Source organism: Talpa occidentalis, unplaced genomic scaffold, assembly GCF_014898055.3.
Source record: "Talpa occidentalis isolate TD23 unplaced genomic scaffold, MPIMG_talOcc4v2.1 talOcc4.12, whole genome shotgun sequence".
In the NCBI taxonomy this organism is placed as follows: domain Eukaryota; kingdom Metazoa; phylum Chordata; class Mammalia; order Eulipotyphla; family Talpidae; genus Talpa; species Talpa occidentalis.
In genome coordinates this window covers 23,733,473-23,751,164 of record NW_023601212.1, presented here as the reverse complement: position 1 = coordinate 23,751,164, position 17,692 = coordinate 23,733,473, and the positions used below count along the sequence as shown (strand labels likewise).

Here is a 17,692-nt window from a genome sequence, read left to right as displayed (position 1 = left end):
TCAGTCTCCTCCTAGTCTGTTTCATGGGATCCTCTCTTTTATCCTTATTGTAAAAATTAGAATAATAAAAGTAAACTGTGCTACCCAAATCTCAGCACCCAGTAGGCACTAAGGAAATGGCACTTAGGGTTTCCCTTCATTGACTGGAATATTGGACCACATTGGGAAGTGGTTCAATTTCTGTAGAAGGTACAGACTTCCTCATTTGGCCATTAACTTTTAGCAGTTCTCTTAAAGGTAAGAATAAAATATTAAAAATTGCTGGGTGAGCTATAAAAAATGATTGCCTGAATTTATTTCTAACTTCTCAAATTCAGGTTGCCCAAGAGCAGATGCTTAAAGTTACAACATGTTTATTTAAAGTTTTTCATGGAAAGGGTGTGTGAGGATAGAAGGGCGCATTCTTGTCTTGTATGCATGACTTGTAGTTTATGCAATGTAAATGCAAAAAAAAAAAAAGTTTCTGAAGTAATTCAGTATTTACCTTTTTTTAAAAAAAACTTTTTTTAAAAGATTTATTTATGCATCCAAGAGCTGGGGTACAGGCCAGAGATGCGGGTGGGGGTGGGGTGAGAGGATTCACCAGAGACAGGGCAGGGAACGGAGCAGGCAGACTGATTGAAATACACTGCTGAGGGGAGCAGCAGGCGAGACAAGAGTGCTCTGCTTTGCCATGTGGGTTGCTGCTGGAAGGTCGGGGATCCCACTCAAAGTGCTGCAGAGGCTGCGGATTGCTTCATAGTGCGGTGCTTAACCCCTTGCGCCATACCCCAGTATTTACCCTTTTTTTGGGGGGGGGAGGGGAACGAGTGAATCTTAACATTTGTACCCAGAATAGATTATCCAAATTCAGGGTGTTTTTTTTTTTTTTTTTTTTACAACCAAGATACATCAAATGTACTAATTTTACTGTATTTTAAGTTACCTTTGCATTATAGGTGGTAACTGTTAGTAAGAAGATAGCTACAAAATGGAAAATCATGTGGTCAACATGAAAGGCATAACCTTACTATTTTGGGTGTATGTGGAGGGGGGAACCTGCTTTTGCAGTTTCCCTCTTCAACTCAAATCTCATAAATAGAAGAAAGTGCCTTTGTGTTTGGGAAGCAATGCAGGATGGTAAGGATGAAGCTGTGTGAGGGGTTTGGTGTATGCGAATTCTTAATTTTAGATGTGGTTGATCATGGAACAATTACTGTATAATTCAGGGTGTTTGTATGGGAGACCTTTAAAAATGAGTGATTCACCCCTTCTATATCAGAAACATTTTTTAGATCATTCTCTTGTGCTTTTTTAGTTGTCACTTATTAATAAAGGTTAACATTTTTAATATTCTTGAATGCCATTTTGAGATGGTGCTCAGGGTGTGAAATACTGAAAAAAGATTCAACAGAAATGCTTACCTAACAACCTCAGAGGTGATGTATGAAGTAGGATGAAAATAACTAATCCATCAGTTCTTCACTAACAGCTGATTTTTGCCCCCCTTTAGGTGGGGAGGAAGTAGTATCTGCCTATCATTTGTGACTGTAACTGCTTATACTGCTTATGTCTGAAATGAGTAGTTCAGTATACATTAATTTTTTTTACCTGTCTTGTTCTAAATAGAGAAGCATTTGAGGATTCCGTGTCTAGAAGGATTCTTACATCTCAAAGAAGTCCTTAAGCATGGCCATGCTTACTAGGTATGGCTTTTATGGTGTTGCTGTCAATATGAGATAAAGTATAGGGTTAAAAGCTTTACAGTCAAATGAATATGGTCTTGTGAGCAATGGAAGATATTTGGTTTTGATAATTAGAATTGTCCTCCTGGAGGCTTTTTTCTTCATAATCTGACTGGGCAAGACCCTCAGCTACTAGCATGGAGGAACCTAAAACATTTAGGAGCTAATACTCATTGAGAATCAAAATTTCCTGGATTATTTGTTCTGTGAAAGAGTTTCTCCCTCATGAAGACAGTACTGACACCAGTCATAGACACGAAAGTGAGTCGTTGATAGCCAGATTTCGGAATGAAGTGCAAGCTGATAGAATTCAATCCTGGACAATTCCCCACAAAGACTGAGGCTTCAGAGAGGTAAGATCTCTTGGTTTCTGGTGGTCATTCTTCTGTTTGACCCTGTTAAAAAATCCAGGAAACAATTGAGTCATTTTCCTTGTCTGTCTTTGACAGTGCTACTTTACATTCTAAAATATTCATTCATTCATTTATTCATTTAATTTGTAAGGCATAAAAAAGACCAGATTGGAACAGGACTACCAATCTTCATTAGGCAGATGACTCCTTCCTCCAGACAAAGCAAACTGAAAAAGCAAGAATGGTAGATGTTTTTTAAGTAGTCTTGCTCTCTGTAGGTAGCCCTCTTTTTATTACAAAGGAATTAGTTTGCTATGCTAATTACAGCTGTATTTATGTTTTAGATCCTTTCCTGCTTCTGTATTCCACAAAAGATTTTAGGAGTCCTACCTACCTTAGATTTACTGATTTTATAATTATAATCCATTGTTGTAGTAAAATATGACTTTCCTGATTTCCTAAGGAATAGTCTGTCTTGCTAGTGATTTACAACTTTGAAAATGCAACCATTAATTTATTTATTTAATACACATAATGACAGACCTTATGCGATAGGCACTGTTCCAGGCCTGGGAACATCTAACAAGGCAGACATAACCCCTTCTTCATGGAGTTTACAATCTAGTGGAATAGCTTTCTTAGGAAAGAACATTTTGTAAGAAGCATTTGGTAATTTTTATGTGCCAAATCCCTCTTTAAAGGAATAATTACCTTGGGGCCTCGGTTCCTCATTTGTTAACTGAGGAAGTTGGACCAATGCTTTCTAAGGTTCTTTTCCACTCAGATTTCCGCATGTTAGAGAAGTTGAAGACAGGTTTGCCATGAGCGCCTTGGACAGCTCCACTTACCCCAATAAATTAGTGTATTATTTAGAAAGTGTCATAAAAGAGAAGCTACTTGCATAGGTAATGAAGAGTATGAGGTGCTACAGGAAAATAAGGAAGTTAAGGACAAAGTTTGAGGACATTTCTTAGAAATTAAGAAGACATTGTTAACCATAATATGAATAGTTTTGGTGGAATACAAGATCAGACTTTGATCCCATTGTGTTAAGGACTGAATCAGTGTGACCCTGCCTATCTTTGAGACCCTTTGGTCCTTAGGCAGCGTTAAAATAGGAAGATGTTAAAGCCCAGCTTTTGCAACCACTAAGAAAAGAAACCTAGATTTACTTTCCTGTACTTTTTTTCTAATTTAAATGTGTGAATTTTCCTATTCTGAGATGTTACCTTAGATAATTTAGCCAGCCTCTCTTAAGTCAATCAGCTAATGAATCTTGGAGTGAGATGCGATACAATTGGGATCAGCATGCCTAATGCATCATTTAATATTGCTTAATTGCTACTTCAGAAAAAGATTTTCTTGCCCAGCAGGTTGGGGAAAGGTGTCACTTTTTTGTGAAGAGTAAACTGATATCCTTGTATGCTTTTATATAGAAATTATTTCTTTTAAGAAAAAGGAGAATTTAGCTAATTTGCCTTTTAAAGGAACCATTAATGGTGCTTTATCTAAATGAACATGATACTGAGCAACTGGTTAAATTATAATGAAACTGGTGGGCCCAGACTTTTAGAAACTTTTATAAAACCTAAGACATGAATGCAGTCTACCTTATTTTAGGCTTTCTGACTCATACCTGTTCCAGTCTTTCATGGAGGAAGCACCGCATGGTGTAGAGGAGTTTTTTAACCTAAGGTTCTTGTGCCGGCTCTCCGGAGAGTCCATGTCCCTTTTGAAATTGTACGAAACAGTTATGTATGTGTATTTTTTTTTTTTTTTCTTTTTTTGAGAGGGGAGCCCTGACCCAACAAAGTTAAGAACCTCAGCTCTGGAGACGATAAAGAAAATTGAAGCATAAAACCATCTTTGACTTGCCAAAATTTCCTCTGTGGCACTAAAATCTGGGGGAGTGTGAAACAAGCAGTGTATTTTTGGTTTGTTGTGTTGGGGTTTTTGTTTTTAGTTAGTTTAAAGGGATTTTTAGGTGATTGGCAAATCAGTTTACCAGGTTTTAATGTACAGAAAACCTAAGAAAATAGGTACAGTTCTGCTGGCTCCAGATTGGTTCTGCCCTGGGTGATTTCCTAATCATCATCTGCACCTTTGTTAAGAGAGAGATACAGTAATTTATTCTTTGCATCCCACTTACTGTGTCCAGAAATGTGTCCATTTAGTCATGTCTGCTATTTCAGGGTTTTTCCCTCTCCTTTGTGCTCACAGTAAGAAATACAACAAGTTAAAGAAAAGTTGAATTTTTTATAAAAGACACTGGAATAAACTCTTGTTTTGTTGCCTCAGATAACCAAGAGATACAATGAAGCAGTGACTTTAAAGAAAAAGATAGCTCTGTTTCACTTTTTTTTTTTTTTTTTTGGTGCTTCAAAACATACACCTACTTTAGACTGACTACTGTGCTTAACATTTTTGTAAACAGTAACTGGAGATTACTCCCAGTATAGTTCCCCTACCTGTTGTGGAACACAATATGTGATTTTTTAAGACTGTGCAAATAAGTGTATTCTTTAATTATTTGAATCTAAAATGTATCACTTTTAGTTGGCAGGGGATAAGGAAACCACACAATGGCCACCAGTTTGACAACTGCATTTGAAAATCTGTTTCCCCACTTTTTTCTTATCCCACTGTTTCCTCCTATGACAACTAAGCTGTCCTCCCTGTAGTTTGACTTTATTTTTCATCTGACATTTCCAACTGATCATGCCAATGATTCTAAACCTCACATTTATATAGCCATTATGCCTCATATACTCCATATACTCCTCTTTGTGGCAGACCCTGTCCCACTTGTAGTCAGTTCTGTTAGAACACCTAGAACAGTGATTTTGTCATGGTGATTATTTTATGACTGCATGATGTGGGGCAAATTTTGAGAAAATGACTAAGCCAGTAGCAGAATTGGTTAGCATGTTCCTGTATGCTTTATTTCATGTACCTTCCTACTTTGCCATACCAGGGAAGAACCAGATTCTTCCTACTTCCTGAAAGTCAAAAGGAGGGATTGAGGACACTGAAGCAAAAGAAACCTTTTTACCCTAAAAGCTTATACAATGTCAGGAAGGGCTTTGATGAACCACTGTCCCTACTTATAGATCTTATTTTCCAAGCCTTTCATTATTTTATTTGCCCTTTTCTGAACTCTACAATTTCCCTCTCTTGTAGCTGGTTCGATGCCCAGAACTGAATGCTGTGCTCCAGCTGTGGCCTCACCGGTGCTGAATAGAGAGGAAGAGCCACCTCCATAGCTTACATGTGATTCCTCTGCTTATACAACCCAATACTGGATTTACTTACTTGGGCAAGATAGCTGCATTGTGCACTGTATTTAATGTTACGTGTACTGTAACCCTGGGTCTTTCTCTGCATTGCTGCCGTTAAACCCCCAATCCTGCCGATCTAAAACTCCTGCCTTTGTTTACCCTGTCCCCTCTCCCCCGTAGACTCCCCTTACATTCATCCACAATGAATGTCATCTTTTTATTCTCTCATTTCCTTTCACTCTGTTCTTAAACTTTGGCAAAGCTTGCCCTCTGTCCTTTAAATTGTCAGTTGTCAGCCATCTTATTTTTCTTCCTGCTTTTGTAATGGGGCGTCTTTCAAGTCTTTTTTTCTGGTTCTTTTCCTTTTGTAGTCGCTTGGCATGGTGGATTTAGTAAACATTCACCTGGCATTTCTTCCCAGTCGAATACCTATGAACTCCTCCCATTAGGCAACCGGGGCTGTACTTCAGTTCCTCTGTCCAGATTTCTTGACTTTTGACCTCTGTTCCTATAATTTGACTCAAGATACAGTATTGTCTCAGCTCTTCCCCCAAGGAGGAGGCTGTGATATTGATTTACCATGGACATTCCTAACAATAAGAAAAACATTATTGTTCTTAGTTGTGAATAGAATAATCTTAATAATTTTAAGCAAGTTCTTCGCCCATCCCAAGATCTTCATTTAAACCAAAAAAAAAAAAAAGAAAAAATCAACTAAAATTCAAGTTACTATGAATTTTTAAGATGAGTGAAGTAAAGGAAGAAGTAAGGGAAGTACTTGGTTTTGTATTGATTAGGAAATAGTTCTCCAAGGAAGCTAAACTGAAGTTCTTGTTGGTTTTGATATAGCTGTCTAAAATAGAAGGTGAGACTTCATTTTTCCTAGATTCTGGAGCATTATCTTAATCTCAGATTAGAATAGGTTTTAAAGGATCTATTTAGTACTGTTGACACAGACACATTCTCTTGATTATATGCTTTGATTAATCATTTAGTGTGTGGAAAGTGTAAACTTTTCTGATTTACTGTAAGTGATTTACTGTAAGTGATTAGACTCAAAAATTCTCTATTTCTGTTTTCTCCATTTCTAAACTTCTTCTTGTTTAAATTTCACTGTTTCTTAGAGTAGCATTTGAGCTGATAGTTGAGTTCTAACATTTTCTCCTCCCGTAGTTGATAAGTCTTATTTAAAACACCTCTCCTTGAATCTTGGGTTTTTACTGAATCCAAAAGTTACCATTAATATATGTATTTCTGTCTTGAGAGAATTAAAATCAATTAGGAAAAATTTTTAACATTTCAATACATCAAATTCCTATCATACGGATTTAGAAGTTACTAAAGATTTTTCCTCCAAATCCCTAAGATGTATTACAGATCAGCAAATTACACTATTAAAGTGTATTATATTTACAAAGGCACACTACAAAGAGGTGGGAAGATCTATTAATCTGTTTTGGTGAACTATAAAACCATCAGATAATGCTATCTAGTAAGTTTCCTTACTTACAGTTCTGTAAGCCAACTGAAATTTTAGCTCAATTTGATGGTTTCAGAGGAAGTTGAAGTCTTCTATAGTTTCCCACCATGTATATTTGTCAAAGATAGGTGGTTTTGCTTATGCCTGTTTCACATCCTGAGAAGTGTGGACGTTTCTTCAAAGGAACGTTAGTTTTATTCCTTGACTTCTGAAATAACCCTTGGTGACAGAGGGACACTCGGGAACAGATCCGACCAGGCTCTGTTGAATGTTGGGTGCTTTCCACTGGGCAGCCAGTAAGCAGTGGGCAGTCAGTGGCTTGGTTTCCATCTCCATTTATGGCCTTGGAAGGGTGAAGGGCACATGGCCGGGACTCTCCATTTACGGTCCTTGGAGGAGTTGAAAAGAATGGTTGGGGTGTTCTTGGAGGCAGAAATTTGACATTGTGAGATAAAAATAAATTGGCAGGAGATGTTTGTAATTCAAATTCCAATCCCTGCAAGGAGGGCAGAGGGCACTGGGAAAGAGGAATATGTAGAAAGTCAAATGAGATATGCTGCAGGCATTTGTCTCTTTCCATTGGGAGGGCTGTCCATGACACATTTCCCAAGTTCCTTCCTGATTTGTTCTAGGAAGTTTTGTGTTACGTAGTTGTGACTATGCTTTAAAAAAAAGAAAGAAGGAGCACTTTTAAAGAGTGTATTATCTGAAACCCGGTTCTTTAAGGCATCATTTAAGACCCCAAAAGAGATCTCAAGCAAGGGAGAAGGAGGCAGGTGCTTGTGCAGGGATAGGCTGGCTGGTTTTAGGGTGGGGTGACTAATCACTGCGCTGTTAGGTCTAAGGAGTTCATCCTGTGAGTCCTGCTTTTGTTATTCCTCTTGCCCATCTGGATTCTGGCATCATAGTTATCTGTGATTTAATGACAGTGAACTTTCATGGAGGCACTATAAAGATTATTAAGACTTGTTTTAGTCTGGTGAGAATAGGTGAAATTTTTAGGGGAAATTTTTAACTTGGATAATGTGTATAAAATAAGTCTGAGGTGAACTGGTTTTGCACAATTGAGTTAAGAAGTGTTTGGGAGCCACCAGGGAAAGGGTCTTGTCTCAAGAAGATTTTCAGAATGATACCAGTGAAACAGAAGGGAGATTATAAAGAACAAAAGGGAGGCATAGAGACTGAATGTAACCAAACTAAATTTGGAAATTAGGACTAAGTCCTTGCTTAATCTTTTGAAATATAATGTGAGATGGCATAAAATGTACCACTAAACACAAGAAACTGGGCCAATAATCAAAAATATGTTAGAAAAGTAGGAAAAAATTTAAGTGTTGTGTAGGGTGATAAAATTATTTAGGTTTCATCTGTGGACTTCTATGATGTTTACTTGCTTTGTGCTACAAGACAGAAAAAGAAGTGAAATGACACCCCTCCACTTCACTCTCCTCCGCCCCCAAAGGGATTCTTGGCTTTGTTTAGCTGGCAATTTGAGTTGATGGAATAGACCAGTATCATTAGCTGGTTTCTAGCAGTAGATATGAGTGTGTTGTTTCTTGATAATTGATGTTTGAGACTGGGAAGCGTTATTGATTTGACCTCTTAAATTTTGGCAGCTTCCCCAAAGTTAGTGAGGAATACAGGCTATGTAAGTAATGTGTTTTACTAGCTAATTCATTTAGGCTATTGTTTTTACCCAGTCCTCCTTCTTAATCACGAGTAAGGAAGGTTATATTCTTTGCTTTGGGAAATTCTTCTTCTGTCCTCCCTTCCCTCACTTTTTCCAAATTCTGGGCACAAATAGCAGCTCTTTCTCTTCTGTGGCAGGTGTGCATCCTATTGGCTGGCTGGTATTTCTTGTTTTTTTTTTTTTTTTTTTCTTATTCATTTTAAATGGGGGTGGGGGTATTAAAATGTGTATGGGGTACATGCAATAATGTTGTAATGTTTCTTGTTGTTTAATGGATAATTAATTGCAAAATAATTGTTTGAATTATAACATGTTTAAGTAAATGCTAAATTAGTAATTTTTTTCTAATATAATAATGAATTTGAACTCTAGTATTCTTGTAACAATGTGTCTGTGTTTGTCTGTCTGTGTCTGTCTAATAGTAATTAATATCTGTGGTCCGTACCTGGAAGAGGAAGTACAGCTTTAAAGGAATAACAAAAGACTTTGTGTCTTAGACCCTTCGCAGGTGTTACAGTCGGGTGAAAGAACATGGTGTTGGGAAAAGAAAGAGCAGTTACACATTTGAACAGTTGGAACAGGTGTTTGGTCAGGGAGGATGGGATGCTCAGCCCTGCCAGCCTGTACTTATTAACAGTAGTGGCTTGTACCAGGAGCTGGAGTCAGATGGCAGCACTATGGAGGAGTATTCACAGGAGGACTGGGGAAACCACAGTCAGGATCTCCATGGCTATCCAACAGATCAGGAATTGGGTAAGTCAATATATGTGGTGTGTGTATGTTCATGTGTGCACTGGTACTTAATATCCGTAACATCTTTTGGTACCGTTCCCATTGCCAGCACAAGGCATATACCCAGTCCATTTGGGGCAGTGTGGGTGTCCTTGGTTTAGCTGTCACCTACCGGCTGGTGCTTAGTGTTGGTCACTTGGTGATTTGGGTACCAGCAAGTCACCTGTCTTAAAGACAGAAGCATTCCTAATTCTGTACTGCACAAGGAAGTTCAGTAACATGTACCACCCCATGCAATTTTAAATATCCTGTGCCTCCTAATTCTCCAATGACTGCATGTACTGATGCTTATCCCAAATGCTATGGAAGTAACTTTTTTTTTCCTTTCTTTATCCCAAATACTTTTTCTGTTCATAATTTGGAAAATGTCCTCTTGTAGACTTTAATCTCAACAAAATATGAAAAGAAACCTCTTTTATTTTGAAAAGAGCTGATATTTGAAATTTTCAGTGATCACACTCTTTCAAACTTCATAAGAGATCCTATCTCAACAATAGCTGGAATGATTTATAGAAAAATATCGGGTGGTTTCACTTATAGGAGGAATATAGGGGAATGAAATAAGGCATTAGGGGAAAAAATAATAGCAATAACAAAAATAACAAAAATAAATGGACAACTATAATTCAGAGACATTCTGCAGGGGAGGGCGAAGGGAAAGGGATGAAAATGAGGGAGGGAGGACCACAAGGAACTGTGGTGATGGTGCATGGGTGAACTGGTGGTGGAAATTCTGTTGAGACTACACCTGAGAAAAAAAGCAAATACTGTAAAAAAAAAAAAGAAAAAAAAAAAATGATGTAAAAATATATATAAATAAATTTTAAAAAAGAAAAAAAAATGCTAAATAAAACTTCTGACCATCCAGCCTAAACTTAGTGGTCTAATTAAGAGGATATATGTAGGTTTTGTGTGCTTTTTAAAACTCTTTTTGCAATAAATGATCCAGTTTTGATTCTCATACTCTGGAAATACTAGTAAAGTTTCTGCTGCATTCATTGTACTCTAATAGCAAGTGTGTGATGAGGGCTCACTTATAAGGAAGTGTTCTTACTCCCCAGTGAACTACTCAGGCAACCCCCAAGGGCATGTCAGTAAGATGAGCACAGTAAATGTGCTTCTTTGGCATAAGACAGAGGTCCATGGATACTGATTTTGCAGAATACCTATTGATGGACAAATGCTGATTCAAAAGAAAAAGGATTAAATGTATTTTCTTATAAATGCTACTTTAGAAAAAAAAAAAGCCCCTCAAATATTGGAAGATAGAGGCTGTAAAGATCGCTGCCTCATAATTTGAAAAACAGTAATAAGGTCTAAGTTACTTGCTATCCATAACTCTGGTTTTTCCATAAAGAGTTAAGTTATCCACATCTTTGGGGAAAAAATAATGTGCAGAATATATTGATCCTGATACTGGGGGAAATAATTGCTTTATAAAGCCTGCACAGAAAATCCAAATAGGATAGAATTATTTTCAATCTTGTTCTGTTTAAAAATCATGTTTGTAGTGAAATTAAGCTTTAAGCTCCTAGTTAGAAATCCTCTGGTGACCTTGAAGAATTTTATACTTGTAGAGCTGGTTTCTGATCTTGCATATAAATGTATGCATCTCATTATATAAGAGTTATATTTATAAATCTGGCATTGGACAGTGTTTGACACTTGAATTAAGGTCTCACATTGGAAAGTATGGAACAAATAGTAAATGTAGCTAGCTGCTTATCACATAAATGTATGTCACTACTTAGGAAAATATAATTTGTTTCAAAAACTTTGCTTTCCAGATGAAATACCTGTCACAAAGAGAACATTAAAAATAAAACAGGAGTCTTCTGAAGAAGCACAGTAAGTAAATCCTTTACCTTCCTACAAAGTGTATTTATATAATTTAATGACCATTGGGAAGATCAAAATGCCATTGATGTAATTAGACATGCTGTAGAATTTATACCCTTCCTACTCAGCAAGCATGTCTAGTCATGTTCAACTTTTTAGCTCAATTTTTCAAGTGGTTAATCTAAAATATTGTGTACAGGGCCTCCCTGGTGGTGCAAGGGGCTAAACCTCAGCACTGTGAAGCTATCCGCAGCCACTGCAACATGAGTTCGATCCTGATCCCCAGCCAGGGAACTAACTCACATGGCACAGCAGACCTCTCTTGCTTTGCCCACTGCTCCCCTCAGCAGTGTATTTCAGTGGATCCGCCTGTTCTGCTCCCCACTCTGTCTCTGGTGAATCCTCTCACCCCCCCACAACTCTGGCCTAGACCCCAGTTCTTAATATGCATAAATAAAAATAAATCTTTAAAAAAAATAACATTGTGAGTCATAATGTTCTAAAGGAAAGGAAACTTTGATGAGTGTTTTAAAAAATGAGTTACTGCAAGTCCATATCTTCAGTTTCCTGTTCTCCAAAGAGGCTGTTGTCTATTACTAGAATGTCCTGGCTTTCCCTGATACCTACAGTGGAGACCATTGAGATAATTGGGGTTGAGCTCAAACATCACAGAATTAGTGTCAATTGGTGCCACCATCCTCACACCACCTGTACTTTTTCCATGGTTGGAACTTCAGAAAAAATCAGGAAATACAATAGACAAGCTTGGAAACTGTTTAATTAACCGTGTCTAGTTCTTACTGTTCTCCATACCTTCAAAAAGCTGAGAGGTGTCTCGAGTTTGAGGGAATTTCAGGATGAGATCTGATCAGCAGGGCAGGAAACTGACATACTGCAGAAATACGCAGCTTGCACTGCCTCTTCTTCAAGTTTTAGCTCACAGGGTGAGAAATTTTTAGAAAGCTTTGTAAATCAGCAGTTTACTTTCCAGTGAATCAGTTTCCTTGACACTGTTCCTTATTGGTGGATTAGGACTATAATGGCTAGATAAAGTAACTTCCCTTGGGCATAGGATTTCTTTTCTGTAGGCATAGATGGGATTAGCTTGAACTAGTCAACATAATATGCAGTAAAATACACCATCCATCCATGAATGAGAGTCACCTAATCTGCTTACTTACCTAATACTTATTTACCCAGTATCTACTGTCTGTCTGGTATTGGGGTACATCAGTGAGCAAAGCAGACAAAAATTGCTGCCTTCCATGCCAGCTCCGTAGCCTAGTCCTCCTTGAGATCAGTAAAACATTTCAGAGGAGAACAAGGAAGGACAGGTATGATCCCATGTCTTGGCCTCACATGCACCATAATCTAAATATTAGAAAAGCAATCATCAAGTACTTCTATAAACTCTGAGAAGAGGAACATTGCCCCAGGAATGCAGTGATTTCATCTAGATGGCCTTCCTGATACTTGGACATTTTCAAGACAAGTTAAAGAATGGAGGATAAATTTAGGGCAATCTTTGGTTCTCAGAAGCAGCTAGTGACAAAACATTAACTCTTTGTGATCTTGCAAAAAAAAAAAAAAAAAAAGTCAAGCAGAGCTAGAGGTCAGATGGAAAATGACTGTATAGAAGATTCATTCCCAGTTTGTTCAGAAGCTCTTCCCCTAGATGGTATGAGAATACGAAAGTTTCAGGGATCTGTTTCCTTCTAGAAGCCATTAGCAAACTAACTTTACACACCTTTTTTTTTTTAAGATTTATTTTATTTATGCATGCAAGAGCTAGGGTGCAGGCCAGAGGTGTGGGGGTTGAGAGGATTCGCCAGAGACAGAGTGGGGAGCAGAACAGGCGGATCCACTGAAATACTCTGCTGAGGGGAGCAGCAGGCGAGATAGAGAGGTCTGCTGCACCATGTTGGTTAGCTCCCTGACTACTTCACAGTGCTGAGATTTAACCCCTTGTGTCACCACCAGGAGGCCCTCTCTCTTGGCCTCTGCTTGATTGTATCTGATTATGATAGTTGAGTATTTTTGTAGCTTAAATCTGTAATTGATATAGAATATAATAGTTTGTTGCTAAGTTAATATTAAACTTCAGCCTTCCAATGTCAGAATTTTGTTGTAACTGACATGGCCTCATGTATGAATACACACAAACAAACATGGCCTCATGTATGAATCATCATGACATATCAGTCACGGTTGCCTGATTAAGAGGCATGTGACACAAGAATTTCCTGGCAAAAATTTGCCCCCTTTGAAAGATATTTTTCCAGCACAGTCTTACTTCATTATCTTGAATTTTTATCTCTTAAAACCTAAGTCTTGATATGATCTTTTCCATGTCAATTATTAGAATTTAATTCCATGTTCAACTTGTAGTTCTTTTCAATTTGTGAGTAGCTGTGAATTTCAGATATAGAAGAAAAGGTTACTTCATTTTTTGTATCAGGTTATTAGTTATAACCAGTTTATTTTCCTTCAGCATATATATAGGCCAAAATTATTATACTTTCAGAATTTCCAAGCTAGAAATTAAGCCATTCATTATGGGCTTCCCTGGTAGCCTAGGGGTTAAGTCTTAGCACTCCCACCACAAAGGCCTAAGTTTGAGCCCAGGCCAGGGAGCTAATCCAGTTGGTGCAACAGACCTCTCCTATTTTGCCCACTGCTCCCCTTAACAGTATCATTCAGTAGATCAGCCTGCTCTGCTGAGGCTCTGATGAATCCTCTCACCCCTCTCCCTGCCACCTCTGGCCTATACCCCAGTTCTTTTTTTTAAAGATTGATTTATTTGTTTATTTATACAAGCACTGGGTACAGTCAGAGGCGCGGGAGGGTGAGAGAATTCACCAGAGCCAGAGCGGGGAGCAGAGCAGGCAGAAGGACCGAAGTACACTGCTGAGGGGAGCAGCGGGCGGCAGGAGAGGTCTGCGCGCCACGTGGGACCCTCGCCCGGCAGCCGGGGATCGAACCGGTGCTGTAGAAGCTGCGGGCAGCTTCGCAACCCAGTGCTCAACCGCTGCGCCACCAGGGATGCATCCTTCACCTGCTTCTGAATTCAGCATCCTTCACCTGCTTTGATACTTAGGTCTGAAGACCTCAGTAAGTGGCATTATAATAGCCATTAAAAAAAAAATTCACAATCTTTGGGATTTTGAAACTGTGGAGTCTTATATATCAATAGTAACTAAGTTTTATACAGTAAGATTACAAATATAATAGAAAGCAATTATCATTAATTTCTAGAAGCTTCCCAGGGGCCAGTGTGTTTCAGATTTTAATACTATGGTTACCTAGACCGGCACTGTCCACCATGGAACTGCTAGTCACATGTGGCCATTTAATTTAGTTTCAAATTGTAATTAAAAATTTAGTACCTTATATTAACCACATCTTTAACAGCTAATGGCTACCATATTGGGCAGCACAAATATAGAACATTTCTGACATTACAGAAAGTTTTATTGGACAGTGGTGGAAATTTTAATTTTTCTTTCTCTTTCTAGGAAGAGAGACATCATGCAAAATATTGTACAGATTTTGGAATCAGTACAGTTGAAATGGGAACTGTTTCAGAGCTGGACAGACTTTTCAAGGCTTCATCTCTCTAACAAACTGGCCATTTTTGGAATTGGTTATAATACCCGTTGGAAAGAGGATATCCGTTACCATTATGCTGAAATCAGCTCCCAGGTGCCCCTTGGCAAGCGACTCCGCGAGTACTTCAACTCTGAGAAGCCTGAGGGACGGATCATTATGACCCGAGTACAGAAAATGAACTGGAAAAACGTTTACTACAAATTTTTAGAGATCACCATTAGTGAAGCTAGGTGCCTGGAGCTGCACATGGAAATTGACTGGATACCTATCGCCCACTCCAAACCAACTGGTGGGAATGTTGTTCAGTATTTATTGCCAGGAGGCATTCCCAAAAGCCCAGGCCTTTATGCCATTGGCTATGAAGAATGTATTGAGAGGCCTCCCTCACCCCACATGGAGCGACGTTCCCTGGACCCAGGAAAGGAGGGCCGGGTTGACTTGGAGACCCTTTCAGCACAAGCCTCATTACAGGTGGAAATGGAACCCACCCGAATTATCTATTGCTACCTCGGGATTGCTGAGGTCAGGACTCTGCAGCAGTGTTTATTTTTACATTTCCAAGCAAATACCAAAACCTTCAGCAAAGACTGGGTTGGTATTAATGGGTTTTTGTCTCAGAACTGTATTGTGGATCCCGGCGTGTCCCCCAAATCCATCTATATCAAATTTGTAGAAGTAGAGAGGGATTTTCTTTCCGCTGGCTCTTTAGTTGAGTGCCTGGAAAAAGCCATTGGATACCCCTTAAAATTTAACAACTGAATGTCATCCTTCATAAGGATTCGGGCTCTGACCTCCCTCTCCTCTGCTCACTTCCATGACCCAGACTGTCCCTCATCCAGACGCTGCCATCAAACTCTTTATAGAAAACCTTTCCTCAATCGGGCCAGTACAACTTTTAAGGAATCATAGTACACTTTGGGCAGAAAACACAGACCTCACCTGAAATGCTCATTTTGAGCACGCAAGATACCCAGCGGACTTGCATGGTGGGTCAGCTGTTTCTTTTTTAAAAACAAAAAACAATTTTTAAATGGATTTTAGAGCCCGAATATAAACAAATGTAGGTACATTCCATATTGGACAAAACTTATACTTTGAGTTTCATATGAAATTGAAAAATTGTATTTTTTTCACAATGTTTCATTTTTACACATCTCTATGTCTCTATATAAGTATTATTTACAACCCTGAATAAATAAGCAATAGACAATGGCAAGATAAATCTTGAGTCACAGTAAATAAGACTGTTTTTCAATATCACCCTTAGCTACGATTGTATATAATTTAGACTTTCATTTTTTTCATCAAGTGTTTTTGCTCTTCCCAATCAGTGTTGCCTGCAAAGATCTTTGTTTCTGTGATGTACCAACTTTACAGTTGTGTTGCCATTTAAACTTTTTTTTTTAAAAAAAAAAGAATATTAAAGTAATTCCTGACCTCTTGGCGTACTAGCTGAGCTTTTTATAGCAGAGTGTGGCTGCACCAGCAGGGGATGTGCTCTGACTCCACTGCTGAGCATGCCCAGAACAAACAGCAGGGTATCCTCACTTTCACTCTCTGTGTTCCCCTGACCAATGTCATTTCTTGCCAGAGTACCTAAGGTCACTGGATATTTCAGTTTGTAATTCTCTCTTAAAAACAGCAAGGATATTCTTTCTGATTTTAGCATATGAATTTGTAAGAGACTTTTATGCCTTAGGTTACACGCAGTCATCGGGGCAACTCTCTCAAAGAGGACACGTGGAGAACAATGCCATTATGCTGTCTGTAAGAAGAGGAAAGAGGAGATCCAATAGAAACATCCAGAAACATTTTTTAAAGTGATCCATAGGTTAGGAAATAATAAAGGTATAAGTTTATTGGAGTGGTAACTAGCTTTAATGTCGTAAACTCGGTAAACTTTAGATCTTTCAGAGTCATCTAAGAGTCAGCCAGCACTGCTCATAGAGGTTAGTACTTTTGGCCAAGACTAGCTTACTAGTAGGCTAGTAAGGATCACTTTGGTCTCATGGCAGGAACTTGTTAGAATGGTAATGTATTTAATCATTAATTTAATGATTCCCCAACACCACTCAGGTGCTCTACTTTAAACAAACTGCAAGTACAGGCAAGAGATAATTCTCCCTGTTTTTCTATATTGCTGAAGATAAGGATAAAATGTTCTTTTCTTTCTTGCATACTGAATGGACTCAAATCAGTGATTTTCTCATTCTGATATCCCTTGTTAGTTGATGCGTGTTTATTTTTCTAATGGCTGGAGAGTTTATAATCAATGGAATGACTAAAAAACTACTGTCACTTGAGTCTAGGCTTATAGAGTTAGCTATTTTCTGATGTGAATTGCCAAAAATGGTTTCTAATTTAGGGAGAGTATAAATGTTCAGGGGTGTTTGAATGTACCACTTCTTTTTCCATGCACAGCCTATAGGCAGGGACCATAGAAAATTCCTATGAGTTACTCTTCTTTGGAACTTAGAATTAATCCTAATGTGACTGAGCTGACATCTCATAGCAATAAGCTCAGAGTATTCATATAGAAAAAAAGCCTTATTACCAGGAACACCACCAAAACTTAGCCATGGACCAACCCTAAAAGTAATATTATGCTTCATGCATTTTTTTTCTATAACTTTCTTCCCACTAGTTACTAAGCTGGACAGAGCAGTGAGGGTGTTTTAGATCGACCTAGCATTACTGACAATAAGGCCTTGCTAGATCACTATGAGCAGCATGGAGGAGATGGCAAAGAATGGATCCAGTATGTGTTTCACTTTCACCACTTGACTGGAGATGATTGAAGAGTAAAACATTGGGAAATGGAGGCTTGGAAGAAAGTATCTTGCTGATACTGAATATCTAGGCTCAGGCTAGAACAATCTGGAAAAGAGCACAGCAGGGTGTCAGGTAACTGTGAGCATGGCTAAAAA

General features: G+C 38.4%; 1 protein-coding gene across 7 annotated transcripts in view; it reads left to right on the top strand.

The window, feature by feature from the left end:
- Window positions 1–16,203, top strand: part of MSANTD2 (Myb/SANT DNA binding domain containing 2) — a 30,727-nt gene extending 14,524 nt beyond the window's left edge. Inside the window, exons 1-4 of one of the 7 annotated variants that reach the window (XM_037505532.2) lie at window positions 5,319–5,347; window positions 9,179–9,278; window positions 11,105–11,165; window positions 14,672–16,203. In XM_037505532.2, the coding sequence (XP_037361429.1) occupies window positions 9,203–9,278; window positions 11,105–11,165; window positions 14,672–15,524 (990 nt within the window). In that variant the 5' untranslated portion in view covers window positions 5,319–5,347; window positions 9,179–9,202 and the 3' untranslated portion in view covers window positions 15,525–16,203. Of the gene's footprint in view, window positions 1–1,608; window positions 9,279–11,104; window positions 11,166–14,671 lie in introns of those variants that run through there. The other 6 variants (XM_054693174.1, XM_037505529.1, XM_037505528.2 and 3 more) reach the window with 6 other exon arrangements.
- Window positions 16,204–17,692: the final 1,489 nt, after the last annotated feature.